Source organism: Colletotrichum spaethianum, assembly GCF_022836535.1.
Source record: "Colletotrichum spaethianum MAFF 239500 DNA, contig04, whole genome shotgun sequence".
Lineage (NCBI taxonomy): Eukaryota > Fungi > Ascomycota > Sordariomycetes > Glomerellales > Glomerellaceae > Colletotrichum > Colletotrichum spaethianum.
Window position 1 is genome coordinate 863,260 of NW_026054774.1, and position 26,674 is coordinate 889,933.

General features: G+C 56.6%; 10 protein-coding genes across 10 annotated transcripts; 3 read left to right on the plus strand and 7 right to left on the minus strand.

Moving 5' to 3' along the window:
* Positions 1-179: 179 nt before the first annotated feature.
* On the plus strand, positions 180-1,220 carry ColSpa_02258 (uncharacterized protein; the record flags this gene model as incomplete). The annotated part of the gene is made up of 2 exons (XM_049268470.1): positions 180-474; positions 559-1,220. 2 exons carry the CDS (start codon positions 180-182, stop codon positions 1,218-1,220), a joined length of 957 nt encoding a protein of 318 aa, XP_049124427.1.
* Positions 1,221-3,028: 1,808 nt separating this feature from the next.
* Positions 3,029-4,243, minus strand: ColSpa_02259 (uncharacterized protein; the record flags this gene model as incomplete). The annotated part of the gene is made up of 1 exon (XM_049268471.1): positions 3,029-4,243. One exon carries the CDS (start codon positions 4,241-4,243, stop codon positions 3,029-3,031), a length of 1,215 nt encoding a protein of 404 aa, XP_049124428.1.
* Positions 4,244-4,521: 278 nt separating this feature from the next.
* ColSpa_02260 (uncharacterized protein) lies at positions 4,522-4,716 on the minus strand (the record flags this gene model as incomplete). The annotated part of the gene is made up of 1 exon (XM_049268472.1): positions 4,522-4,716. One exon carries the CDS (start codon positions 4,714-4,716, stop codon positions 4,522-4,524), a length of 195 nt encoding a protein of 64 aa, XP_049124429.1.
* A 3,098-nt stretch (positions 4,717-7,814) lies between these two features.
* Positions 7,815-8,542, minus strand: ColSpa_02261 (uncharacterized protein; the record flags this gene model as incomplete). The annotated part of the gene is made up of 3 exons (XM_049268473.1): positions 7,815-8,175; positions 8,258-8,395; positions 8,505-8,542. 3 exons carry the CDS (start codon positions 8,540-8,542, stop codon positions 7,815-7,817), a joined length of 537 nt encoding a protein of 178 aa, XP_049124430.1.
* A 4,846-nt stretch (positions 8,543-13,388) lies between these two features.
* ColSpa_02262 (uncharacterized protein) lies at positions 13,389-14,204 on the minus strand (the record flags this gene model as incomplete). The annotated part of the gene is made up of 2 exons (XM_049268474.1): positions 13,389-13,949; positions 14,148-14,204. The coding sequence occupies 2 exons, from the start codon at positions 14,202-14,204 to the stop codon at positions 13,389-13,391; spliced, it is 618 nt and encodes a 205-aa protein (XP_049124431.1).
* Positions 14,205-15,527: 1,323 nt separating this feature from the next.
* Positions 15,528-16,384, plus strand: ColSpa_02263 (putative hydrolase; the record flags this gene model as incomplete). Its single annotated transcript, XM_049268475.1, has 3 exons — positions 15,528-15,613; positions 15,686-15,897; positions 15,957-16,384. The coding sequence occupies 3 exons, from the start codon at positions 15,528-15,530 to the stop codon at positions 16,382-16,384; spliced, it is 726 nt and encodes a 241-aa protein (XP_049124432.1).
* A 229-nt stretch (positions 16,385-16,613) lies between these two features.
* Positions 16,614-17,335, minus strand: ColSpa_02264 (3-hydroxyanthranilate 3,4-dioxygenase; the record flags this gene model as incomplete). The annotated part of the gene is made up of 3 exons (XM_049268476.1): positions 16,614-17,048; positions 17,128-17,203; positions 17,304-17,335. 3 exons carry the CDS (start codon positions 17,333-17,335, stop codon positions 16,614-16,616), a joined length of 543 nt encoding a protein of 180 aa, XP_049124433.1.
* Positions 17,336-19,024: 1,689 nt separating this feature from the next.
* Positions 19,025-20,154, plus strand: ColSpa_02265 (copper transport protein CTR2; the record flags this gene model as incomplete). Its single annotated transcript, XM_049268477.1, has 4 exons — positions 19,025-19,135; positions 19,318-19,501; positions 19,802-19,889; positions 20,037-20,154. The coding sequence occupies 4 exons, from the start codon at positions 19,025-19,027 to the stop codon at positions 20,152-20,154; spliced, it is 501 nt and encodes a 166-aa protein (XP_049124434.1).
* A 382-nt stretch (positions 20,155-20,536) lies between these two features.
* On the minus strand, positions 20,537-22,414 carry ColSpa_02266 (peroxisomal coenzyme A diphosphatase 1, peroxisomal; the record flags this gene model as incomplete). The annotated part of the gene is made up of 3 exons (XM_049268478.1): positions 20,537-21,249; positions 21,365-21,581; positions 21,956-22,414. 3 exons carry the CDS (start codon positions 22,412-22,414, stop codon positions 20,537-20,539), a joined length of 1,389 nt encoding a protein of 462 aa, XP_049124435.1.
* Positions 22,415-23,832: 1,418 nt separating this feature from the next.
* On the minus strand, positions 23,833-25,338 carry ColSpa_02267 (uncharacterized protein; the record flags this gene model as incomplete). Its single annotated transcript, XM_049268479.1, has 1 exon — positions 23,833-25,338. The coding sequence occupies one exon, from the start codon at positions 25,336-25,338 to the stop codon at positions 23,833-23,835; it is 1,506 nt and encodes a 501-aa protein (XP_049124436.1).
* Positions 25,339-26,674: the final 1,336 nt, after the last annotated feature.

Consider the following 26,674-nt stretch of genomic DNA (forward strand, 5'->3'; position numbering starts at 1 on the left):
CGAAAAGTTGGTAGGCAGCAATAGGCAAGCAGGCCTCCGACCCCGCTTTGTCGCGGCGAAGCGATCAAGCCACCGCCGGTATAAGTGCATCGTCGCACAGCGTGGGCTCTCGACATGTCGGTAACCTAAACCATTGTACTTCTCTCCATTTGTGGCTAGACCGCCTGCTGCTACCCGTCATGGCCTCGTCCTCTTCTGCCACTTCGTCAAGCATCGACATCACGGGGTGTGACCGGCAGCTGCAGAGCCCCCTGTTCAGCGTCCTCCCCGGCGAGATCCGCAACGAGATCTTTGCGCTCGCGCTCATCCAGTACGAGGATGACGAGTCGGCGTACCCCGAGGACTCGTTCTGGTACAGGCCGGGGTTCACGGGGCCGAGGAGGAGCAGCAGCAGCCTCCTCCGGACATGCAAGCTGGTGTACGCCGAGGGCCAGAAGGTGTTTCTGAAGGAGCTCGAGTTTGCATTCTGGTTTGGTACGTATCGAGTCCTGGACACTCTATTTGGGGGGGGGGATATTTCTAGGGCACAGTGCTAACGACGGCCTGATCGAGGAACAGACCGCGGCCCGGATGGACGCTCCGGCACCCTCAACTGCAAGCGCTTCTTCAACGAGCTCACACCGCAGCAGTCGGGCGACCTGCAGCGGGTCCGCTTCTTCACGCAGCTGTACTGGCTCGAGGACGGCCGGAACCTGCAGTGGCTGTTTGCGCAGCCGCAGTTCCGGCCCCGGACGCTGACCATCACGGTGCGGTACTCGGACTGGTGGTTCTGGGAGCAGGACGAGCCGCTGCGCATGGGGGAGGCGTGGCTGCGCGGGTTCAGGGGGCCGACGGGCCTGCGAGAGCTACGGGTCGAGTACGAGACGCTGGCGGGCAAGAGGGACGAGATGATGGCCATTGTCGAGAGGAACAAGCGGTGGCGGCTCGCCGTCGGGGAACGCGGCGCGGACGGGGAGGAGCAGGAGGGCGGGTACCTGAGCGCCGAGCGGACGAGGCTGGCGGAGTGGCGGTGGAGAGGCACGAGTCGGCTGGGCGGCCAGGAGTGGGCGCACCACGGGGACGGGGACACGGTCGAGTACGTCGTCGTGACGGACACCTGGAGGTTCGTGGAGGGGGCCATGGACGAGGAGGATAGGGCGAGGCGCTTTGATCCGCCCGTTTACAGCGACCGCCCTGGCCGTAGAGCGGGCAGGATAGGGAGACCGGAGCTGCGTACCTAGGGTGTTCAACCTGTGTTGGCATGATGATTGACCTTTGACGGTGGAGTTGCTGTGGGTTGCTGATGCTCTTCCCAGTTGGGCTTTCATGTTAAATGGAGTTGGTTTTTGTGGTTTAGGATAATACAAGGCGAGAGTGACCGGTTGCGCGACGTGCTTTTGGCTCTGTCGGGATTCCTCGAATCCAGGGACTGTGTAAGAGAGCAGGACGAACCTCCACATTCTGCTGCTACGGTTGGTACTAATTGCGGTCTATGGCTTGGGTTCTCGGATGGGTCACGCTCGTGAGTATATCCGTTCCTGGAGTGAATCACGATCCCTCTGTCCAAATCACTTGAAAGGATGAAACCCGCTGTCCTTGCCCCCCTCCTCCTTGAAGCAACGCGACAGTCTTGTCAAACGTACCTCCGGGAAGGATTGCATGTTGACACGACGAACCCCAAGGAGAACGCTGCCCTTCCAAATGAGGAGGGCGTCTCTAAAAGGTGCGAAACGGTCGTCCTGTATATCTTGCAGAGTTCGGGCAAACATCTCGGGCCGGTATCCAACCCTATAACGACCGACCAATCTTTGAATAGGCGCCAAGCCGTTCTCTCCAAGCTCAAAAGCAGCGTTTGTCGCAACGTGTGGTCCGTCGTCTGGCTGAACCGTTGGTCTGCACAATCCCAGACGAGGTCGGCTACCCGGCGACGAGTAGAGAGGCTGAGGGACGAAAGCGACGTCCGCATACGACCCCGAGGGGGGGTTCCATGCAGGACACACACGTTTCATCCCGAGTGTCACCTCCCAGAACCGCGGTGCCGCCGGCTCAGCCTGTGGAGCAAGGGGGAAACCGTCGACGGGGGGGTGGTTCCGCATCTATACGGTCCTGTCTAGGCGTTCAGAGACTCCAGTGTGCGGTTTTGCATGGCATGGCTTCCATCAGGACCGTAGGCGAGTCCCGGATGAGATATTGGGGTTTGGGTCCGTTGCGGTTCGTTGACTGTGCTCTCGACGTCGGCATCCACCATGCTCCAACAATAGATTGGCCTCCTTAGCATGTCACATAATGCACACACCGCGAATTTGTACGTGGATCAATATGGCTTCTGGTATTCATCCGCTATCCCTCTGGCGGAGCCACTCCCGGGGCCTCCAGCCCGATGTAGCTGTCGAAGGCCATGTCGACGACACGGTGTTCATCCTCTCAAACCCCTCGAGTCAGTCCGTCTTCAACCTCGCGCAGCTCCCCGGCTGACTTCCAGCCACAGCTGCAAACTCAAAATCATCCCAAACAGGACAATGGTGGCAGACGGTACGACGCCAGCCCGTGGCTCGTTCAGCGCCAACAAGGACGTTACCCGCAGGGTTGGCCAGTCCATTCGAAGCAGACAGAGAAGAAGAAGAATAACAAAACGGCAATGGTGCCACCCCAGTAACGCAGAGAAAAATTAAAATCAAGGAAACAAAGCGTCCCAACAAAATCTTGACCTTGGTCGTTATACAGCCCTGAACTGCTCCTCGTCATGATGCGAAAAAAGCGAGAAAAATAAAGAAGTGGCTCTTTGTGTATGCCCGAAACTCCTAGGAAGCGGTCCCCAAACGATTCTTTCTTTCGTGCTCCAAACAAACGTCCAATCACTGTACGAGAAACAAGGATTATCCATCCGAGGCACACCTTTATTGGAAACTCAAAGCAACGCCGCATCGATGATTTTCTGACTGCATTAGACTTTAAATAGAAGCCTGGTATCGGGGAAAGGCTGTCGATGCTCCTCTGCATGTATGCAAAATGCTAATGGTGTTTTGTCGTAATAGCTCTTTCGTTTCACTCAGACGCCGCTCCAACCGTCCTTGGTCGGCTGGTACGCCTTGTATCCTGGGTAGGTGCCGCCGCTGCTTTGTGGGGGTCGCTGTTCTTCCTCTTCTTCAGTGTGCTGTGGGGCGCCACCGCTTGGGCCGCGGTTGTAGTTATACTGTTGCGGACGGCTGTTGCCGCTGAAATCAAAGCCGGCGTTGTTCTGGAGACTCGGGGACACCGGTTCGGCGGTGAAGCTGCGCTGAGGAGCGAGGGGGCGTGTCGACTCGGAAGAGTATTGACGCGCGCCTCCTCCGTACTGCGGGCGGCCGTAGTTGTTGTTGGAGTACTTGTCTCGCTGGTCATAGCCATAGTCGTCTTGGGGCGCAGGCGAGCGTCGGTAGTCATTAGGAGGAGCTGGTGACCTGTGGTAGTTGTTGGGAGGAACGGGAGAGCCGTGGTAATCGCTGGGAGGGCCAGGCGAGCGGCGGAAGCCAGGCGGTGCCGGACTAGGTCCATTGCGAGGTGGTGCCGTGAAGCTCCGGGAAATCGGAGCCGGGCTAGGGCCGGTGCGCGGAGGGCGGCCCATTCCGTATCCTCCCTGCTCGTAGTCGCCATAGCCCTGGTCAAGCTCTTGCTGAGGGGGAGGGTATGTCTGACCCCTCTGCTGCCCATATCCGGCGTTGCTGAATTCCCGGTGCAGAGGCCGACCGCCCTGAGCCATTGCCATGCCTCCCGCTGCTGCCATACCTCCGGCGGCCATGGCTCCCGTGCCGTAACCTTGGTCTGCTCCAAAAGACGAAGTCGACTGTCCGTAAGCGCCATTGTAGCCATTGGGGATCTGGGCACCCATTGCATAAGGGTCCGCAGGTTGGTTGGCGTTGGCAAAGTAGCCGCTGGAGCCTGCCTGAGGGTTTTGGCCGAAGGGGCTCCTGTTGCCCGGCATAGGACTGTTCGGATGCGACGTAGCGTTGGGTGCCATGAGAGGCATGTTCTGCCCGTTGGGGTTCGGCGATGCGGCAGGCTTCATCTGCTCAAGCTCCACCTCTTCCTCGAGTGCGACCTTCTTGGAGCCTGCACCCTCCCAGCTGGGCATCGCCGGCAACGAATCCGCGTCTGCCGGGTTGGCACTGGACTTGCTGACCTCGAATTCGGCATACTGCGGCGGCGCTGCAGCTCCACTAGCCATGGCACTCGGTGCTGTCGAATGCGCCGCATGCGTAGGCGCGCTGTTATAGAAGGGGGCCATTGGCGCCTGGGACTTGTATCCTTGGTTCGTAGGTGCATATGAGTCGTCGTCGAGGTGCTTGTGAGGCGTTCCTTTCGGCGTGTCGCAGCAACCGCAGCAGTTGCCGCAGCACTTGAGGCAGTAACAGCACTGGCAGCAGCACGACAAGCCGCAGCAAGCGCACCGGATAATGCACCATACGATCGAGAAGATGATCAAACCGCCAACAATCATCACTCCAATGACAGGCCACCTGGCAAAGTCAGCATCCAAGTATCCAGACGAGGCCACAGTCAAACCTACTTGCAGTACGTGGCAGCCATGCAGTTGTCCCAGCTCGAAAAGGCCGTCTTCACATCGTTGATCTGGCTTCCGGCGTTGTTTACCGTATCTGTGATTCCGCGGTTCTCAATGTTCGCGGCCATGCTCGACACCACTGAGCCCCACAACCCCCCTCGAAGACTCCTCGCCATGGCGACATCGATTGAAGGCATCTTGAATGCCTTTTTGTGTTTTGCTTCCTCCGACAACGAACGTGATTCTCAATGGGATACCCACAAAATAGGGTATATCGAGGTCGATTGGTCCAGGGGGTTTTAGTTACGAAATACTTGCAGAACTATAGCTCCATGGTCTCTTGGGCCCGGTGTTCGTCGTTGTTGTTTGATCGGCTTGAAGGGTGACCTGCGTGCAGTCAAGGGGGAAGGCGAGCCGCTTGTGTTGCTGGCTAGCGGGTAACGCAGGTGTAACAACCGGACTCGCTCCAAAGAAGACAAAAGCACGAAAAGGCAAGAGCGCAAACGAAAGTCGGTAGTCGTAAACGAAAGTCGAGGCTCACAAGACGACGGAGAGACCAAGTTGTGCAGCGCCTGTGTCGCCTGGAAAGAAATGGAAGGGTTCGTCACTGCGGAAGGGCAAAGCGTTCGCGCCCTTGTGTGGTGGGTGGTAGGGGCAGGCGGACGACTGACAGCGGCGGACGATGCAAAGCCCAGAGGTACTCGTCTCAAAATACCGCTGAAACTGGGCGGTGCAAGTCAGTAAGCACGACGGGATCACCCTGAGAACAGGCGGTCCGTAGCCAACAGATTGTGTGTGTATGCGCGTGTTGGTCCCAAATGACGCTTTTTAGTACGCAAAAAAGGGGGGGCCGCAATTCGTGGATTGTTGTCGCGAGACACGGTTATCCCAGGTTGAATGGAGGCTGGAGCTGAGGGGCGCCCTATTCGTGAGACGTGATGAGGATTATAACTCCCCAAGTGGCGGCGAGGCGGAGTACGAGAAAAGGAACGACTGGGTTGCGAATCCGGCTCTTGTCTGCTTTTTTCGCGCGTACGGATGAATGAGAGACACGAGGAAGCGTTGTCAAACAGCCTCGGGAATGGCGAACGGGACGAGATGAGTCTGGGTGGCGGGAGAAAGGAAAAGGAGCGAAACGGCACAGGACGCAGCCCTGGCGGGTTTGTCGGAGGAATATGCACCTCGGGAGGCTGTTGAGAAGGAAGCGATTGACAAGAGGCCGCCGTAGATGGGACGAAAAGGTTTCCCCCGACCGAAGATGGTCAGAAGGGTCAAAAGTGGACGAGAAAAGATTGTGAGGTGTCGAGAGGAAAGAAAGAATGAGGAAAGGATTGGCGTGATGGCGCACAGAGGTTGCCTTCCTTCTCCCAGGAACCCACGAAGGACGATCAGAGTTGACAATGGGGGTATGGCAGAGGGGGGGGAAGCAAAGAAGCACCAGACGGGCCGGCACGGTCAAATCACAGTAGAGGAAACATCAGACCTCCCTATAACGAAGCTATAATGCAAGGCACCCAAGCACCTACGGAAGAGAGCGAACGCGTCCTGAGCACAGCCCACCCAAGGGAGATTTTCGGAGGGAAATTTGAATTGCGATCGAGCGCCATACCGCTCTAGCGGACGATACCCCTGCTCAGACGAACCCGGGTGGGGGGAGCCGTTCCCATCGGTTTCACGCTTCTGCTGTTGCTGCAGAGCACTGCTTCTGGTCGGCGCTGCTTCGCATCTTCTTGCTGCTTGCTAGGTACCTGCGGACCCTGTGTCTGAGCCCGTTGAGATGTGCCTGAAAATCCACTCTATGCGGGAACAATAAGACTTCCAAAACGGCTATCTGGCAAAGTCCCCTGTAATCGCGCAGATGCCGTGGGCAGCCCTTGCCCCCTCCCCCTTCCCCTGGTCCGCTCATCAGGGGTCGGAGATGATTGGCTTTGTCAACCGTCATTTGGCTCTCTGCACCGGTGGCTCGTGACATTCTCTGCCAACCCCCGGTTTTCGTGGTGCGTGCCGCCGCGCGCCATATCGAAAAGTAGCACCACTGTAGTGCAGCGGCGGCATGCAGAGTTGACAAAAAGGTGAAACCTAGTGTCACCGAGGGCCTCAGGCATTCCTGCTGACTTGGCATCGGTCAAAGCGTCTGGAGACCAAGTGTGGGAGCTGCATGATGCTTAACGATCTTGAGTCCAAATCGGTGTCCTCCACCTCTGCTTCGGTCACTTACGGCAATACGTAAACAGAGGCCATTGCTATTTCCAGTCATTGTTTCGTTATTAGCCACATTATCCTCTCACTCGCCACGTTTGAACCGAGCTGAGCTCGAGGATCTTGTGAGCCACTCGGCCGAGATGAGTGCAGGGCCCCGATGCCGCAGACTCGACCACTGTCTCTGCTATCACGGGATCGCTAATGGCGAGCTCGACGAACAACAACAACAAACCGCTTGAACTCGGTGAATCATAGGGCTGAACTGACCAATTCTTTGAAAAGCTCACCACTTGCTCCAACAACAGCCGAGAGATCATGAGCCGACGGCGCCACTCCGAACGATGCCGTGATAAGATGTCTCGGGGCGTCGCCCAAATCTCGCCCATGGTCTAGTCGGGCTTGAGAGACCCCGAAATCTCGCCGTCGAAAGAAGCTCCTGGCACGGACTCACACGTTCCAGAAGTGATGCCCGTGAGGGATTGAATTGGCGAATGCGGTGGTGCAGCGACACCGTCTGATCTTGGCCCGGGTATGCAGGCTATGGGCCAGAGCATCTAAATACAAAGATGACCTGGGGTGTTACATGGCTGGCCTTTGATACGTGAGCAAGTTCGCGACGACCAAAGTTCGACCTCACGTATTGCTGCAAACCTCACCCCTAGGTTCTTTGACGATGGACCCTGGAGGTAACCACGTATCCCAACATCGACATCACACGTTCGAACCTGAGGGTTCTTACAGACACGTTTACGGAGGTTGGTGTCAATACTAATATATTATACTACGAAGTCATGCCCAGAGCTTCCAAAGGCTCGCTTCCGGCCTATGGCCTTAGGCCAACCCCAGAATATCGTCATCATACACCTCGGCTGGTATCTGTCGTCTCCCTCCGCGGATCTCGTCGTTCATTGTGTATGTGTGCGACCCAAACTCATCCAAAGAAAACCGCCAACGCCGTCCCGGGGGGGTTCACAATCAAGGTATCATGTTTGTAATCGCAAGCCACTTTGTCTCAAAACAATCGCACTCTCATCAGCCCACGCATCTTCTCATCACCGCCCATTCTTGTGCAAGAGTTGGGCCCGGCTCGTCTTTACTTTCCGGGGGGCGGGCCGGCGGGGGGCGAGTAGGCGTCACGCTGATACGAGCTCTGCGGCTGCTGCAGTTGGATACCCTCGTTGTGGCCGCCATAGTATCCGTCGTTGGGGTTAAAGGTTGTGCCGGTGTACTGGGGGTTCTGCTGAGCCTGTCCGTAGGCCGGCGGCGGGGCGGGGTAGGATCCTTCAGCGCCCTGCTGGGGGTAACCCGCATAGCCCTGCTGCTGACCGTTGTACGGCTGGTTGTAGGCGTAGGTGGCCTGCTGGTGCTGGTTGTGCTTGTTGTTGCCGCCCATCCAGCCGGTGCCGTAGAAGGGCTGGGCACCACGCCTCTTGCGACGGCGAGCGTTCATGCACCTATTCGAAGAGAAATTGTCAGTGTTGGCTGTTCGGTGACGACGGGGAGGCGTGCCATGACAAGAAAAGCACGGGGGGTTACCCTAACAGGATCAAAATAAGAAGTGCAATGCCGACGACGACGGCGGCGAGAACCCAGCGTCCCCACCAGTACCACGCGCCGCGTTGGTAGCATCCTCCATTTCTGTAGACTTCGCCGTAGCGGCAACCGTATTGTTGTCTGCCGAATTGATGTCAGTGTCAAGAAGAGCCTCGCGGAAGGTGCATAGGTCAAGTTGGTTGGTAGCCAACCTGAAGCAATGCAGGAGTCGATCCGAGTGGGTGCTTACCTCTTCTCAAGAGCTTGGGGAAATTCAAAGGCTGCCATGTTTGGCGGTGGCCAATATGTGTGTGTTTGTGTTTGTAGTGAACCGAACCTTGCGACGCGCGCTGTCAGAGGTGTAGGAAACGACGACGACGACAAGTGTCTTGCCGATCGAAAATTGAAATCGGTTCGATGGACAGGGTATGGTGCGGTAAGAAGACGAGGATGTGTCCGTATGCAGAAAGGCAAAGGAAAAGCTGTCGGAGGAGAAAGCTTCAGTCGCTTATGTGTTGTCTAAGCTTTAGGCAAAAAAAGGCAACAGAAGCTTGCTTCGTTTCGTGGCGCTGCTATGCTTTCTTTAGCACGGCGTTGGGGATGGTGGAAGGTGATGAGTGATGTTTAATGACGTGATGCTTTTCGGGACTTGGAAGGTGACGTCCTGAACAAAGCCGGTCTGGAACTGGAACGACCCCCGTGCACGAAATAAGGTACTGGTTCGGTCGGTAGTGATGGGAGGCTGCAGCTTATTCAGGATGCAGCAGAGGTTGCTATCGGCTGCAGGAGCCAAGAATCAATCAAATAAGGATCTTCAAGGTTATTGTAGGAAGAAACCTCTAGGATTAATCAGGTACAAGGTTGATGATTCCAGGACTGTAGCGCAAGAAAAATTCGGACGGGGAGAGAAGAGTGGAGGGAAGGGGAGGAAGGGAAAAATAGGGATCAAGTTATATTTCGCCCGGGTTCGATGAAGAAAGCCAAGCAAATCGTCGCCAGACAATGGCTCAAAGCTACGTCTTGGAGGCTGGGCAAAGTCACTTGGCCCCTCGCCATTGCGTGGCGCTTCCTCTTTGCCCAGACTTCATGACTGGAAGATTCGTTCGGGGCGCGGTGGATGCACACACCATTTTCCCGCCTTGTCAATGTCAGCAAGCCGAAGTTCCGTTGCGACCAACACCGATGCCGCGTTGAATAGCCAAATCTGTGCTATCCTTTGCGTGCCTTTTGCCCTTGACTAAGTATATCCGTTTGCGCTCTTTCAAACACAGCAACGTCGCCAACGTCAACATCAGCATGTCCGACACCAAGACCTTGTCGCCCAGCTAGTCCAAGACTCCCCCAAGATACGAACTCGTCAGAAGCATGTAAGGTACATCCAGTACATCAGGGTCCAACCCGCCCAGTCGAACTATCCCAACTCGCCCGACAATAGGGCCCAACCGGGAGTCCGGCGACTTATCCAGAGGGGCTGTGTTCACCTCTTCGCCAACCAGGTTTGTCTCTCTAGGCTGCGCCACTAACAAATCATTTAGGTTGCCTAGATACCCGTCTCCCTACAGCGAGGGCGACCCAGGTGGGCGGGGTCGGTCAGTCACATTAAGGCTGCCTGGCCTTAAACGGGGTATGGACTTACTGAGGTTTCACCACGAACGCATGAGTCTGCCAAGAGCATTGCGCCTTGCGGAACTGCTAGCCAAACACCATACCTAGTAGATGTCTTTTTTCAATCAAACCACATAATACACATCCAAAAGAGGCAGTTTTGATAGAAATCCAACCCTAGATAAACGCTTTTCCTCTCAGTTCCGTCATGCTCTACTGACTACTTGCTCTACATGAAGAATGACCCTTCTCGAGGCAAGACCTCGGGATCACAGCATCATTGCCGCCTACACCCACTGTTGGAACCAAACTGCTATCAGAATCAGTATGTAACTATAGAACGCCCCGGTTCTATCTCTCTTTGAGATTTGCCCTCGTGCGCCCAGAGGACCTTATTCTCGCCGGCATGGGCGGCCATGACATTATCTCAGCCAAGGTCTGGGTTGCCTACCACAGCCACCCGGCCTTGTTCGAGAGCTCCTTTCATTAAGGCCTACAACACACAATCAACCTCCTTGGCGAGGACGTCTTTCGCCCGGAGGACTGGGACATATGGGCAGAGATCGAGACGGAGGAGAAACGCCACCGGTTCTTCATCCAGGCGAAAAGGAATATAGTATCAGACGCAAATGGTAGGTTCATAAAGCAGGGTCTCGCGATCGACCGGTTCGACGCACATAAGCGCTCCAAAGCATGTGGATTGCAGGCGTGCCGAGGCCCGCTTGGAGATTTTCAAGTCGCGGGCACTTGACGGTTCCGATATGCGGCAGTACTTGAACCGCCGCCGCCAGGAGCCTGTCCGTGAGACGAGAGTTCATATTAAGTATGAGTTTGGTATTGACGCCGTTCCACTATGTGTTACAGAGAGTAGTTTATGATACTGTTGTTAGACTTCAAGGTCAAAAGTGGCTTGATTTATTTGAGGTAGACATCTGTTGAGCTATCCAAGCCACCTGTGGCTGGTGATCTCTTCTCGACCACCCTCACCCTCACTTCTCGTCTTCAACTCAATACAACACCTTTTGCAGACCCACGATATCATGACTGTTGCAAAACCCAAAATCCGTACTTGCATGGTATCCCTGTGATGCTCGGTTTTATAAGGTAAAGTAAATCATCAGCAACTCTACTTTGGCCTGTCCATAGAATTTAATGCAATCCTCGGTCTTTAGCCTTTCAAGGTTCCCAAGGGGAATTGTAGAAAAACGGAACCCTTATCCTCAATGCTGCACGACTGATCACCGCGCCCTCGCCAGACCAGCAAGACCTACTTACTGTTCATTGAGTATCGACCTGTTACCAGGAAACACCACTGCCAGATGTCTGACCGTAACAGTTGAGTCTGAACTGGCGGAACTACTGCCAACGTCGTGTTTTCTTGCCACCTCCTTGTCTTCTTACAAGACAAAGAGACTCAGATCTTCGGATGAAGTGGCAGCCGAAGGCAGTTCGGGATAGAAAGCAAGCAAAGTAGGACTTCCCAACTCTTTCAAGCCCATAGTCTGTTCTTGAGGGACTATCTCATCGGACTTGCAGGGAGGGTCAGCATCACCAGCTTTGCTATGGGGGAAAGAGGAATCCGTGACTTCGGTTTGCTCCATCGTACTGGTTATGTGCATTGTCGCCTCGATGCATATTCGTACACACTCTTGCCTCTCTGAAGTGGGACTGGCGGCCATCCCGGATGCTTGGCCCACCTCCGGGCGCGCCTGACATCACCGGCACGGGCGATGCTTGGCTGTCTCCATTCCGCTTGCCGACCCCTGTCCATCGACGCATTCTTCCAAGGGTTCCTCGTCGAACCCGTGGCGCGGTCGTGGTAGCGTGACCGCTTCCAAATACCAATCGTCCACGGCAAACAATTCGCCGGTGGCCCGTTTGTTCGAACCCTCTCACGAGAGTTGCCCGCTCACACGCCAAGCAAACTGGGCGATGCAGGCTCCCAAGCTTATCGGAGAATCCTACAGGGCCGTCGCTTACTTATTTGTCATTTGCCCTGCCCCCCGTAGCCGTGTCTTACAGTGGTAACCATGAGTGCTGCGGCGTCCCTCCACCGGCGGCCTTCCAGCCAGTCCATGGCGGGTCGATATCCGTGACCGACGGCGACAGCCCGGGGCAGGGGCCGGTTGTGTGTAAGAGTCGCAATCCGCGCGCACTTGCTTAACATCAGAGCATGCGGAGACTCCGGGTCGTGCCAGTGCGATGAACAGCCTCTTCCCACCCCCGAGCCACCAAACTATCACAAGCTTTTACAGCTCCATCTTACGTCGATGTCCTGCCACTTGCCTCCACCAATCCTACCGCAACGAAACCGGGTGGTTCGTATACTTTGGGCTGGCGTGTTCCCTACCTCTCTGGAAGACTGCCAAAGGAACCTTAAGATCCGGCGACTCGCGACCCGTGAGTCCCGGCTGGCTGACTGGGAGAGTTGGAATGGAGGCTTTGCTGCTGATGCGGCCCCCTCCCCTCCCCCCCCCCCCCCCACTCCGCGCATGGCCGACCCCACTGGTGCCGCTGGTCCACCCCGCTGCAGGCATGCTCTCGAGTCGCCATGCAGTAGGGCTATTCAAACGGTAACTTTAAATCTTGAGCATACTCTCTCGCCCAGCTCGATTGAAACACGGCGTTCACTGGCTCTCGAGAGCGAAGCCCAGCCCGGCACGCTGCAAAACATACACCGTGCCGGAACATAGCCGTTCGCGGCTGGGTGAACAGGCAATACCTCCCCCTCTTCACCGTCATCCAACAGAGCAACTCGAAGCGGCCCTTCCAACTGCTCGAGGTTTGCCGCCAAGGCTGTTTCTAAACACCCGGGCGCCAACTCTGCTTATTTCTTCCGTTAGGCGCCGCGCGGTTGGGTTGGTCTCGAAACTCTCTGCCCCGTTGTTTGAGCTTTCCGCGGCACCCCGGCACGCCGCCGGGCTTGGCGGTCTTCTGTCCGGTCTTCACTACCTCCCGTGGCTCACCTGAGCTCTGATATCTAACAGTGCCTTTGAGCCATCAGTATAAGACAGTAACGTGATACCATATATTGATTTTGCACTGTACATCCAGTTACCCTGTTTCGTAACCTCACGAGATCAAGGTAACCTCTGGACATTAAAAGGTGTAGTCTCTATGAATACACAGATCTCGCACTGGTTAGCATCGAGCGCCTGATCTTGGCAAGTGCTGTGAAACACATCCCGTCGTTGAGTGACCAAATCCTCAGATGTGATCCTCACGCTTTTCTCTCGCCGTCCCGTGACTTTTCTCAACCCTCCGATAGCCAGATGAAGGACGAGAAACCAGTGTCCGCTGATCCCGGGGTTGCCGCATCTCCAAGTGCCTGCTAACCGACTCCAAAAACACAAAACGTATGCCCAGCGTCCAACTGAGTACCTTTCGTAACCCATAACACCGATCCGTCGTAACTTTTATTGTCCGTTATGCCGGGCCGCGTCGAAAGCAAAACAAGCCATGTCGTCCCAAAAACGCCGTACCGCCGCTGATGTGGAAAGAAGCAGTCGTATGCTTGCTTACTGAGGTCTTACTTGGGAAACGTGAACCGAGAGGTTAGCCTCTCTGGCTCCTTCTTGCCGGGAGCCGTTTGTTGCTGCTGCTGCCGCGCCGCGAGGTCGGCAATCTTCTCGCGCGCCTTCATGAGGCTGCTGTTGTCCTGCTGCTTCAGCTTCGCCCGGATTTCGTACAGCGCCATCAGCGTCGAGGCCCGGTCCAAATCGTCTTCGCCCTGTTCCGCAACCGTCATGTAAGCTGTCTGTCCAGTTCCAAACTGCACTTGCTGTTGCAGCAGCAGTTGGGTAGCGCTTCGTACTTCTGAGTCCCTCTTGGGGGTGCCTGGGACGGAGCCCTGGGCCGAGTTGGAGCGCGACAAGACGGGCGGGCTCATCATGATGCGACGGCCGAATTTGTCGACGCGGGCGGGAGAGGCGGTGCCTGTGCCCGGTCGCGAGGTCTGCGAGCTATGTGCGCGGCGGAGTTCATCGGTGGGCCGCTTGGGCAGTCCGGCGGCGGCGGGGTTGGTGCCGGCCTTCTCGACCGTCTCGATGACCTTGTTTGCTGTAACGAGGGCCGCTGCCGCATTGGGTTCCTGAGGTTGGAGAAAATAGGTCGTCAGCTTCCTGTATGCAAGGTTTTCCGAGTTGCTTGAAAGTTTATTGCGGATCTCTCCTATTCAACTCCCATACCAGAGCGCAGCGCGGGGGCAGTTGTATGGCCGAGTCAGAGAATGCGACGGGGAGGAGAAGTTGCGACAAAGGACAGGCGCGAAAGAGGGAGGGTCACAAACCGTTGCGTTGAGGCTGCTCAGATCGGCGAGCATCTGCGCCAACTGGAGGCTCTCCATAGCGTCGTTTGCAGCGCGTGTGCGGAATCTCCTTGGTGGTGGTCGCGTGCGAAGGATGGAGAAGTTGGGTAATTAGATTAGTAGGCCGTAGACAACGCAGTGTTGGTCGAGGGCCTGGGAGTGGATACGCTGGCATTTAGCAGTGAATTAGAGGAAGAGTGGACCTAGGCAGGAGCGGAACATGGAACCTACCGACACCGTCATTCACTCTAGTCCGGTTCAAGACAGGCTAAGGAAGAAAACTTCAGACTCTTTCAGGCCAAGTATCACGGTGCCGTGAACTAAGTTTGTTTTTGGCAGGTTTGAGAGGTGTGAGAGAGGGGGAGAAGGGCCAGAGCGGAGGGTGCGAGTGCTAGGAGCTGTTGTTTTGTTGTTAATGTGCTGTGTGCTCAGAGACGGTTTACATTTCAATGCCCGATGACGCTGATAAACAGATACTTCCGGGGTGGGCATAAGGAGGCAGGCTGTGAAAGGTTTGAATGCGGGTTGCACAGGCACCAGCGACCCAAAAAAAGACGATTACCCCGCCGGAGAAAGGGCGAAGAAAGGTCCAGATTGCAGCAGAAAGTGTCCTGACTGGATGGATCTTAGGGATGAGATTCGGCGAGGGAGGTGCGCTGACCTGCCATCGAGAAAGAAGGAAAGAAGGAAGGAAGCGGGGGAGAGTGTCACCATCCCTTCCCCCACACTGAGCATTTCAGCCACAGCGCACAACCCCAGGCCCTTCCCTGTCCCTCTAGTCAGGCCACTGAAGAGGCTGTGGGAGTGTCTGTTACAGCACCTCAGTGGACGATTGCCACTGAAAGCCGCCTCACTGACTGCTGTCGAACCACTCAAGTCAGTCACCGGCATTCTCCCTCCTTCCCCGACCGGCCTGGCGGAAAGCGTTACCCCCGAAAGTTCAAGCACGACCTTGCGTCCATCGGATTGGACTACAACCTGCCCGTCCGTTGCGAAGGTCTCCGTTCCATCTGATGATCTCTTCCCTCCATAATGCAGGGGCTTGGCGGTTGCCAATAGGTACGGTAGCTTGTGGCCGGTTGACGCACCGTGTCGCCCAGGCCGCCTAAACCCCATTGGCAAACCTCCCCTTAGTGCCGGCAGCTCTCCCGACGTAACCTTCGCCCATGGCCAGGAATCGCAGAGCCTGACTAAGCAGGATGGAGTTACTGAGGGTTCGCTCGTTCCCAGGCCGAGAATCCGATGCTGCTCCGGCATCGCATCGGCTTCCATCCCGAGCTCATTATCAACAACCCGCACTCACCAAAAGGAACAAATACTGGCACATCTCCAACTTAACGAGACAGTGTTGCATAGTTCAAGATGTCTATGGTTTTCAGACGCTCAATGGCCACCGCCGCCTCCTTGAAGAGGGCCGGCAAGGTCATGTGCATCGGCCGGAACTACGCGTGAGTGATCTGTCAATTGCCCTCGGCTCATCGACACCATTGGCACAGAGACAGCTAAAACGAAATCCACAGCGACCACGTCAAGGAGCTTAATAACGTCCGCCCCAAGCAGCCCTTCTTCTTTCTTAAGCCCACCTCGTCCATCTTGCTCCCTGGGGCTGGCCCCGTGCTGAGGCCCAAGGGTGTCGACATGCACTACGAGGTTGAGCTCGCTCTCATCTTGGGCAAGCAGGTCAAGGACCTCAAGCCCGACGACTACAAGGGCGCCATTGATGCCATTGAGGGTACGTCTCACAAAACGAAGTGCCGAACCCTCACTGCAACGTTTCCTGACACCACGCAGCTTACGCGCTTGCCATCGACATGACTGCTCGCAACGCCCAGAACGAGGCCAAGAAGAAGGGCCTTCCCTGGTCCATCGCCAAGGGATTCGACACCTTCCTGCCCATGAGCGACATCGTCAAGAAGTCCGCCATCCCGGATCCTCACGACATCGAGCTCTTCCTCAAGGTCAACAACGAGACCAAGCAGGACGCCTCCACCAACCTGATGCTCTTCCAAATTCCCCGTATCCTGAGCGACATCTCCAAGGTCATGACCCTCGAGGCCGGCGACATCGTCCTCACCGGAACCCCGGCCGGTGTCGGCCCGGCCGTGCCTGGCGACATCATTCGCGCCGGTCTCCGTGTCAACGGCAAGGAGCTGCCCGAGGCCAAGATTGAGGTTGGCGTCGAGGAGTCTCCCAGCTCGTACCAGTTCGCTGAGACGTAGGCGGGCTTGACATGCTTGAGTTGGAAATCTAGAACGGCTATGAGCGATTTGTTTGCAGCAATTTACTGGAAAATTCATGATGGGTCTCGGCCGCTGGGTGAAAGGTAGCATCTCGATCTTGATCATCAGAATCACATGTACTTTTATTACATAGACCTTCTGCTCGCCTACAACATACCCACACCTAAGAATACCGTAAACGCACGCCTCCAACACACTGCTAGCCAGATCACTCCGAATTGGGATCCTTGATCGACCCGGGCTTCGGCGCCGCCTCTGCGACGGTGCCGCACTTCTTGCACGTCCGCACCTGCTGGTCGGCCTTGAAAGCCTCGACGGCAGCCTTGATCTGGGTGCCAAGGTCGGTGCAGTGGAAGGCGGCCTCGTGGACCACCCCGCGGCACGACTCGCAGTACCAGCGCATGCGGTCGAGCGATCCCTCAGGGCGGCGCTGCTCAAGGACGACACCGACGGTGTTTGCGAAACGCACGGGGTTGTGCGGGGTGTTCCCGGGCAGGAGGAACATGTCGCCCTCGCGGATGATGACGTCCTTGAAGACGCCCTCGTCGACGACCTTGAGCATCATGGCGCCCTTGTACTGGTAGAACCACTCGGGCGTCTGGTTAATGTGGTAGTCTGTCCGGGCATTGGGGCCGCCGACGATCTGCGTGGGGTTAGCAATCTGCAACTCGTTGTGCAGTCGACAACGACCGGACAGTGGTGAAGAGAATCAGAGAACTTACCATGACCGTGAAGTCGTCATTATAGACGCAATAGTTGTTAATTGGGGGCTTGAGGAGGTGAGAATTCTCCTCCAGCCTGGTTACAGTATGCGTTAGTCTGAGTTAAGGGTGGCCAAAGTGGGCTGCGCAAATAGCCTCAAAAAATCGTATCATGATGTTCTGGAGTTGGGGCTCACCATTTGGGCAGGTTCACAGGGGGGCCGAGCATTGCGAAGAGCTACAGTGCCCCACTTGAGTCGTGAGCGGATTTGAACTTGCAAGCTGCTGAGACTTTTTTTTATCACTGCGACTTCTCAAAGTCTGAGTTGCAGGGTACGCGAATATGATGGCTCGGGTGCTGTAGGCTGCAAGAGACGAAGTCAGATCAGAGGTTTTGTGTGTAGATAATCAATCCCCTCCTCCGTGGCGAATGAGATTGAGCGGACAATTGTTTAGGCTTTTGGTGACATGACGATTTCTACCCCGTTCTGCATTTATCAGCCTCGACCAACCCTCTGGTCCGCTAAAGCCGTTCCCATCCGGACGGCCCGTCGGCGTCGATGTCGGAGCCGCTGTTCGACGCTGACCCGCCCGCAATCCAGAGCTCGACAACCGCCGGCTCATCGTTACCAAATACACCGGAGTATTTTCTCAAGTCCCAATGGAGAAGAGGATCTTGGCTTCATACCTCGTGTGAATCGTCGGCAACTCGAGCCGTAGCAGAGCAGCGTCAGGCAGCCGAAAGCGACCCGCACGCATCAGAGCACCCAGCGACCCTCCTACTGGAAACAGCCCCGCCATAGGTAGGTAACAACGCATGGATGGAGCCACGGCCAGCTGAGAGCTTTCCAACAGGAATGCCTGGATGTCACTGGCGACTGGAGAGACAAGCGTGACGAGAGGGCCATGTGACGTCCGACATGTCTGAGGGGGACCCCTCACACCATCGCCCCGCCCTACCCGTCTTGTCTCGCCCACTTTCCCGCCTCGCAGCGTCGAGAGTCGTGCATCTGTCGATCTCGCAGGCTGGGAGCACCAGATGCTGCGTACTGCAAGATGCAGCAGCAGCAGTAGCAGCCGAAGGAAGCGAAGGGGTCCGGGCGATGGAAGGACCACCCTCTTAAAACAATTCGGACGAGTCAACAACGCCTTAGCCGCCGCGACGCCCTCAGGCCATCCCTTCCCCCAGTTCAGCGCCCTCACGTACGGATTTTCTTTGCCGGTGCTAAACATCTCACGGGATCAAGGCCAGCGGCAAGCTGCAGCGGCTCGCTCCCAAGCTAACCCCCCGCCCATTCCTGGCTGGTCGAATGCGACTTTGTTGAAAGCACCGGCCGGCCAGCGGGCAGCCCTCACGACGCTAACGACCGCTTCCTCACACCGACTCAAGCGGAAAGGAATAGGGAACAAAAACCAAAGGCGACGAGGAGGGAACATCCCGTCTCATGGCTTGACTTGCGCACATTTGAGCGAGTTTCCTCAAGCCACGGGCCGCCACCCTTCAGCTTCTTTTTAGTTTGACACTTGGTCGCAATCGACATATGCGTCGAATTACGTTGGCACAGAAGAATTGCCATTCTTCAAAAAAGCTACCCGTGCGAAACTTTCTAGACCTTTTTTCCCCCATTCCCACGTCAAATCAATCTTCATTGCCCATCTCCCTAGCTCCCGCCCTTGCCCCGTCGGACCGGAACCCCCTTCCCACCCCCGCGCAACTGCGACCTTGCCTTGCGTTATCGAACCCCGTTGTACAACCACCTACGTACCCGCATATCTCACCCTGACCGAAGCTCTGATCTGTCGCATCTTCCCCCTTTCAACAACAACTTCACCACCAACCGACTCGATCGTCTTGCGCCCGAATTTCTCTACCGAACCCGACGACAAAGCTCAGCACTTGCACACTCATACCGACACAATGGATCACTCCCACATGGATCATTCCAAGATGGACCACTCCGCCATGGACCACGGCGATATGGGCGGTCACGGCATGGGCGGCGGCATGGGCGACCGGTGCAGCATGAACGTAAGCTCAAACCACACACTTCTTCCTTTCTTTGTCACCGATGTCCAACACGGCTCTCCCTCCGGGCTTCACAAGCTTCGGGCGCCTTCTCCCCCACGGGAGCCGCCGGTCCCGTCCCACCCCTCTCGCGACCCGCTTCTCGAACCTTACGAACGCCAGCTAACCCTCGTCCCCTTCTCCAGATGCTCTTCACCTGGGACACCAAGAACCTCTGCATCGTCTTCCGTCAGTGGCACGTCCGCTCCACCAGCGGCCTCATCGTCTCCCTCCTCCTCGTCGTCGCCCTCGCCGCCGGCTACGAGGCCCTCCGCGCCGCCTCCCGCCGCTACGAGCACTCCGTGAACAAGCGCGTCGAGTCCCTCCCGAGTAAGCCTTCTCCTTTGTCGCACGACCGCAAACATGCACACATCACACATACAGATACCTACACCCAGCCTTCCTCTTCCCCCAGTGCCTGGCCCCTTCGCATCCCATCACTGTGCCTTGAACTTGCGCTCCCCTGCCTAGCGCCCCTCTTTCAACAACCGTCGTAGAGGGGACCTCGGGGAGCGCATACAGACCCCAAAACTTCCCCCCAATTTTGATGGCACACGATGAGCTAAGAGTCTTGTGTCTCTCGAGGCGTCGCTGGAACCGTTACTGAGACAACCCCCTTCCTATGGACAGGACGCGAACAGGTCGAGGCCAGCAAGAGCGCCCACCTCGTCAAGGCCGCCCTCTACGCGGCGCAAAATTTCTACGCCTTTATGCTCATGTAAGTGACACCCCTCTGGTCCCTTAGCTTGCACCTCCGGCAGCGGTTCGTCTGTGTGCTTCTGCCTCCGAAGCATCATGCAGGCGCACGGGGAACCGGAACATTTGAGCCTTGGAAAAAGAAATGGAAATCAGCTGACAATTCCAGGCTTGTCTTCATGACGTACAATGGCTGGGTCATGGTCGCGGTCGCAGTCGGCGCATTCGTGGGTTACGTTGCGTTCGGAAGCTCAACCTCGTCGACCAAGGACAACGCCTGCCATTAAGCCCCGTCGCACCAGAGGGCCAGGAACCCCATCTCCAGAAAACCACCAATAGACGTGCCTTTGGACCACTGCTTTTTTTTAACACCACCGGCGCATCTTTATCACGGGCGTTACTTGTTTTTGACAGCATCAAGCTCCAGGACTCTCATCCGAAGACAGGCGGAGCGAGTCGAGCGGGGACACAGAGAGAGAGAAAGAGCAAGAAGGACGGTACTCGGACTATACACATTATGAAAGCAGGACTCATTCATCATGGCAGCTGCAGCTGCTCTAGCTGCAGTCTCTATAGTATTTTTCTACAATGGGGGAACACAGCGTACTCCCCATACTTCCAAGTCGCCCGAACCCCCGTGTCCAAGTATCAACCCCCCCGCGCGGTGCCCTACATCTTTGCAGGCTCCGTCTTGTCTCCCGCCGTGACAGTCGTCGTCGCCTCGTCCCGCTTCCTCTTCTTGTCGACCAGGCTCCCCTCCCTCTCTGCCTGCAAGATGATGTCCTCGTCCCCAAAGTGCGAGTTGCACTCAAACTCGGGCTCCTTGCCGTACGCGATGCGCGCCGCGTCCACCAGCATGTGCGCCGTCAGCCCCCACACCTTGAAGCGGCCCACCTTGTCCTCCTCGAGCTTCTCCGCGAGGTTGCTCTGCGGGTGGTCCGCCTCCATGGCGTTGCCCGGCGTCGTGACGCGCTGGTCGTCGACGGGCACGTAAAAGTTGTGCACGCGCCACGGGTGCTCCTTCCACTGGATCCAGTTGCCGTCGTACCAGTGGCCCGGCGGCAGCGCCCTCTTCTTCTTCTCCTGCTGCGCGCCCTCCTGCGGCTCCGGGTCCTTGGCCCGCAAAAAGTTTTGGAACGGCGCCGAGAAGACGGCCGCCACCTCCTTGGCGTCCAGGCGCGGGATCATGCGCTCCTCGACGAGCGGGCTCGGGTGCTCGTCGGGCTCCTCGTCGGCGTGGAGGAAGGCCACGCAGGGGCGGACGACGAGCTCCGTGCGGGCGAGGTTGTAGGGGAGGTAGCACAGGGGCTCGATCTTGAACGGTTTGGGGATGCGGGCATCGTCCATGGGCAGGCCGATTTCTTCCCACGCTTCTCGTCTGGCTATTTCGTCTGTTGTTCGGTGGTTTACACGTCAGCCTTGCGCCTTTTCTCTGCTGAGACCTCTCTCTCTCTCTTGCTTGGTTGGATGTGAACATGGGGCGGGTCGATGACTTACACGGCGTCTCTTGTAGCGTGTCGGCCTTTCCACCAGGGAACGCTGCGTGCCCGGAGAAGCTCCGCAGACTCGCCGCGCGCATCGTGATCACGACGCGCAGGTCGCCTCTACGGTCCGCGTACAAGAGTATCAGGACTGCCGCGCGGCGGCTGACGGGCAATCGGTCCCAGAGCGGGAAGGCAGGCGGGACATATCGGCGTAGGCGCGAGATGGCCGCCTGTGAGCGCATCAGCATCCTATTCGCACACAGATACATGACGGCGCGAGTGATATGTACAATGATTCAAGGGAATGGCAAAAAAAAAAGAAGGAGAGGAAAAACATAAAAGGAAACAGGCGTCAAGTCGTTGAGTTCATGGTGTGACACAGCGCTTCATATGCAGAGATATTACAGCATACACAGTAGGAGGGGGGAGGAGGAGGAGGCGTGTGAATAGAAGAACATTCCTGGAAGCATGGTACAAAAGTGGTGGTAGGCTAGAAAACAGAAGCAAAAGGTGCTAGACTTGCACCGTTGCATCGAGGCTGCATCTACCCCAACTACTGCTGCTATGAGAGTTCTGGAGGGGGGGCGCGAGGGGAACTACTAACTGCAGATATTGGGTTGAGCGGAGCCATGGCTTCAGCATCCCAGTAGCTCGTAACCTCTTCCTCGTCGTCGAGGATCAGGATACTTTCGGGGTTCGGGTTGGCGCTGCTGTCGTCGATGTCGCTCTTCCTGTTGCTAGTAGACGAGGGGGTTCCAGGAGTGGCGGCGGCGGTTATACCGGCTGCAGACGACGACGACGACACTGCAGAGGTAGCGGCCGACGGGTGCTTGGCGGCTGCGGCGAGGTGGGCGGTGATCTCGTGGACGTCCTGGTCCGTTGGTGGCGTGGTCTCGTCTAGCTGGTGGTCTTGGTGTTGCTGCTGCTGCTGCAGGGCTGGCGACGCCGTCGCGGAGGTCGTGCCCGTCGTGGTTCCTGTCGTTTCTGCTGCTGCTGCGTCTTCGGAGAAGGACGGAGGAGAGGTTGGGGCCGGCGAGGGGTCCGTCGCGGCCGCTTGGCTCATTCTCGGTCTTATCTCTCTACCAGGGGTGTGGGGTAGGGAGGCGGACGGCGGGAGCGAGGATGGGCGGGCGTGTATGCAAGTCTGTCGCGCGTCTCTTTGGAGACGAGCCAACAGAAAGAGATGTGGGAAGGGAAGAAGAGAGAAGGATTGAACAAAGGTGGTGGGTAGGGTTAGCTGGAGTTCCGGGCTTGGTTCCAGACTCTGCAAGCTCCATCAAACGACACGCGCAAGCGAGGTTCAGCGTCCAGCGATCAGTGTGCGTGCGTGCGTGCGCGTGTTCTTGCCTAGAAGGTCACGGACGTGGCACGTAGTTGGCCGAGAGGTGGCGGTGGAGAGGCGGAAGGGGAAGAGGGATGGACGGATGACAGGCTGCGGGTTCGGGGTTGGAGTTGTGTTGTGTTGTGTGCGTGCGTGCGTACGTGAGCGCATGTGTGGTTGGAGAAAGAGGAGAATCAGAAAGTCCAGAAGCTGGTGGTGTGGTTCCCTGCCGCGAACATGCCTTTGGGGGAGGTGAGGGAAAGGCCGAGCCGAATTGCGGGGGTGGGGTTGGCTTAGATATCCCGAGCCTCCTGAGGCCTGGGCAAACCTGCGCAAGTGACCGATCACCGGCACGATCCAAGGCTGCAGTCAGCACAAGATTCCAAGAGATCCAATAATGATGTATCAGTTGCAACCTCCCAGTCACTTACCTGTTCATTGGTCCGCTAGTACCTACCTCTTGTGTTGCAGATCGAGTGAAGCTAAGGTCCCCTAACCATTGGACTGCCTTACCTGATGACTGAAGCTCGGCAGACGGCGGCCCGGCGAACACGGAGCTCCTGCGGCGGCCTGGTCAAGATGGGGTTGCTTGATTGGTCTACCACCGCTGCACATGGGAATGTGGGGCTTCTACCCGCTATTACTTATCAATTACCTTATCGGTGGTGGGGAGCTGTTCACGTCACACGCCTTGGGCGCTTTCAGACTTTGAGTTGGCATCGACGGATTCATTTCTGATTTTGCTTCTCTTTTTTTTCGTGTAGCAGAGATAATGTGGTTGATCAGTCATCTGGAGTATTCACCAAGCCCAGTGGACTCATGGCTTTTTCTTTGAGCTGGGTCGTGGGGATACGCAATATGCAAACTTCCTCTTTCCGACGACGATCTAAATGACGACGCTTTCCGCTTTGCCAACAGGTGTGTATCCGTTGCCCTTCTAAACGCCCCCTCCCATGATGGACCAAACAACGCTAGACACACAAACGCCAAGATGACACCATCCCCGAGTTTTTCACTATGCCAGCCGCCCCCCGTCTTGCACATGGAGCTATGAGGCTGCATCCCACACAGAGTGCCATACATTGTGGATCACCCACACCCCGAGACCCCTTCCTCCAAACGCCACGGCCGACGCCGTCTACACGCTACGCTTCCGCGTGCTAAAGCGTGCTTCCCTCCGGTATCATCCGGATGCTTTGCCTCAGATTCTCCCTGCGTCGCTCATCCTTGGACAACACCATCGAATTCGCCGTCCGTCTGAACTGCGCCGCTAGTATCTGCACCGACAGCCTGCTGCCCGTCTTGTTCGTCCCGTTGGAAGGCGAGTCCAGCACGGACGTTGAGGCGCCGCTGCCAGGCTCCGAAGTTTGCGGCGGTGCGTCGATGGGTGACATGCCCTCCGCGCCCGTCCTCCTGTGCTCGCCGCTCCATCTGAAGACACGGGACAGGGCGTCCGAGTACTTCACCCGGAGACGGTCGTCGTCCATTGAGTGAGCGTGCATGTCCGTTTGGCCCGAACCCAAAGACTGCTTGCTCCCGCTGGACTCTGTCGGAGGCCCCATGGACAACGGCGATTGCGGCATTGTGTTGATGCCCATGGGCGGCCGCTTCCTGCCGGACTGAAGCACTTTTGTCGCGAAGCTCATTCTGTTCTTCGGTGGCAAGTTTGGTTCCTGTGCTGGTTCGACGACAGCTTGTGATGCTATCATCTTCTTCCGTGTCGAGTTTGCGATCGATGTCGCCGTCGCGTGGTAGAGGTCTTTGGCTCCCACGTAACTGACCTCCATGTGATTGTTTCGTCGTGCGGGAAGCGTCTCGAAATGGTGCATGCCCGGCGACCTCAGGGGTCCGATTTCCGAATCGCGGCGACGTGGGCTCGCCTCGTCAAAGTCCAAGATTTCCACCCGAGGCGGCACCGGTGATGCAGGTATCCACGATGGAACATGCCTCCGTGAACTAGGACTGAAGTCCCATTCGATGCTCTCAAAGTCCGAGTCTTCGTCGTAATCGTCAATCATACTTAGCGTCCGGGCTGGCTCTGATGTTGAGACTGGCTTCTCCGCGCTGTGGACGCTACTGGAGTTGTCGGGGGTAGCGGGTAACAACGGCCCTGAGCTTATCGGTGATCGTGCTGGCCGCTTTGGCTTGAAGCCGTTGTAGTCAAGGTCGAGCCCGGTGATCTGCTTGATCTTTGCGGACGACCGGTGAAGGGTGCAAGGACTTGTGATCGGAGTGGACAGGCGTCGGGCAGCCAATATCCTCATCTCGGGCTCTGGTCTACGGCTACGAGGCGAGCAGCTTCGATGTTCGGATAACCTTTTTGGTGCGGGCGTCGGGCTGTGCTGGATAAGGATTGTGCTGATTTCATCCTGCAACCTGTCAATCTCCTCGTTCCCCGAAGGAGACGGCGACGGCGACGCTGTTGCTCTACCACGGCTTCGTGACCTCGATGATGCTCTCGTGGTTGTCCCCGATGCAATCGACAAGGCCGAAGTGATGGAGTAGGCCGAAAGCTGATGGGATAACCCTGGTTGGAGAGGAGGCAGCGGCGGAAGCGGCTTCTTCCCATACGTGCCCATCGGTTGCTGAGGAGGCAACTCGCCTCCTGGCGGGATGGCAATCTCCATACCAGGAGGTAGCTGGCAGGGTATGATTCGGGCCTCCATGCTGGCGGTTGTCATTTCACGATAACGGCGGGTTCGCAGGGTCGTTGGAGGAGGAGAAGGGGAAGAGAAGGAGCAGCAACAGGAGCAGCAACAGGAGCCCTCAAGGACGAAGCCCGGGAGTCTGGTGCAATAAGACCCATGCCACTGGTAGCCACCAGCCCGATGACAAAGCTAATGACCGAGACACGCTTGTCGAATGCGGCCAGAGGGTTTTTCTAGAATCGAGGTCGAAGATCCTTTGTCGTTGGTGATGACTGGATTGGGAATGGCTCGCTCAGAGCCAATGACTCTCCCGACAAAGAAGTGTCGGGCAAGAAAGTAGAGACCAAGCGGTGTCGATCGGCCTTCCGCAGGCGAGGTCCCCTCAGCATAAATCCAAAAGTTCGATGTATTCGCAAAACGTTCCCTTCCCGTCCTGGGCTGTTGGCGAATTCCAAAGCCGTTTTGTGAGGAGTCGGCTGTCGAGAGAGGCCGTGACTTGTTATCTATATTGTGTCCAAACAAAGACCTTGGATGCCAGACCAACCGCGCCGAACACCATCATGCGAATTATTGTTTGTCAGTCTGACTGATCCAAGGACGTATCTTCCAATGGAGTCACCTTGGTAGTCACACTCCATCCAAAGGCTTACTGAAATGACGGTTATATTTGTTCACGGCGTGCAGGAGATAGCTCCAAGATCTTATACTCATGCAGCTTACCTCCTTGCAAACCGGGTTACAGCGCCAAGGCTGACTACTGCTCTCGGGCATCCCACCTTGGCCGCCCATCTATCACACCGTCGATATGGAATGAGAGGAGCATGACCCCAACTAGTAAAACGCGGGTAGAAAAGGACTTTGTAAAGAGAAAGGAAATCGGCTGTTGAGGCATCGCCCGGGGTTTTCGGTTGCCGATCAAGGCTCACTTAGTACCAGCTTTGCTGATTATCGGACGATTGACAGGTATGGCATCCCCAAGCTGTCATTACGGACAAAGAAGCCAAGCAAATCATCGCGCCTCGCTCTGAAGCATAGATGTTGACCAGATTCAGATTCAATAGAAAGTATGCAAAACGTGAATCAAAGTCATCCAGAGTTATGCTTTCTGGAATAACGGCCGCAGCGAATTCGAGGTTAAAAGCAAATTGCATCACCAACGAAAAGCCGACATTCGATATCCGCTCCCAGACCTTCTCAGCAGTACTTGGCTACCGTTATTTTTGGGGGGCCTTCGCTCTCCTCTTTGCCAGGGTCAATCAAGGTGGACTACGTACTAATACTTCCGGAAAACGAACCAGGTAATCTGGGCATGCTATTTTGACTTTGCCCATCCCGCGAGTGCGACGAGTTCAAG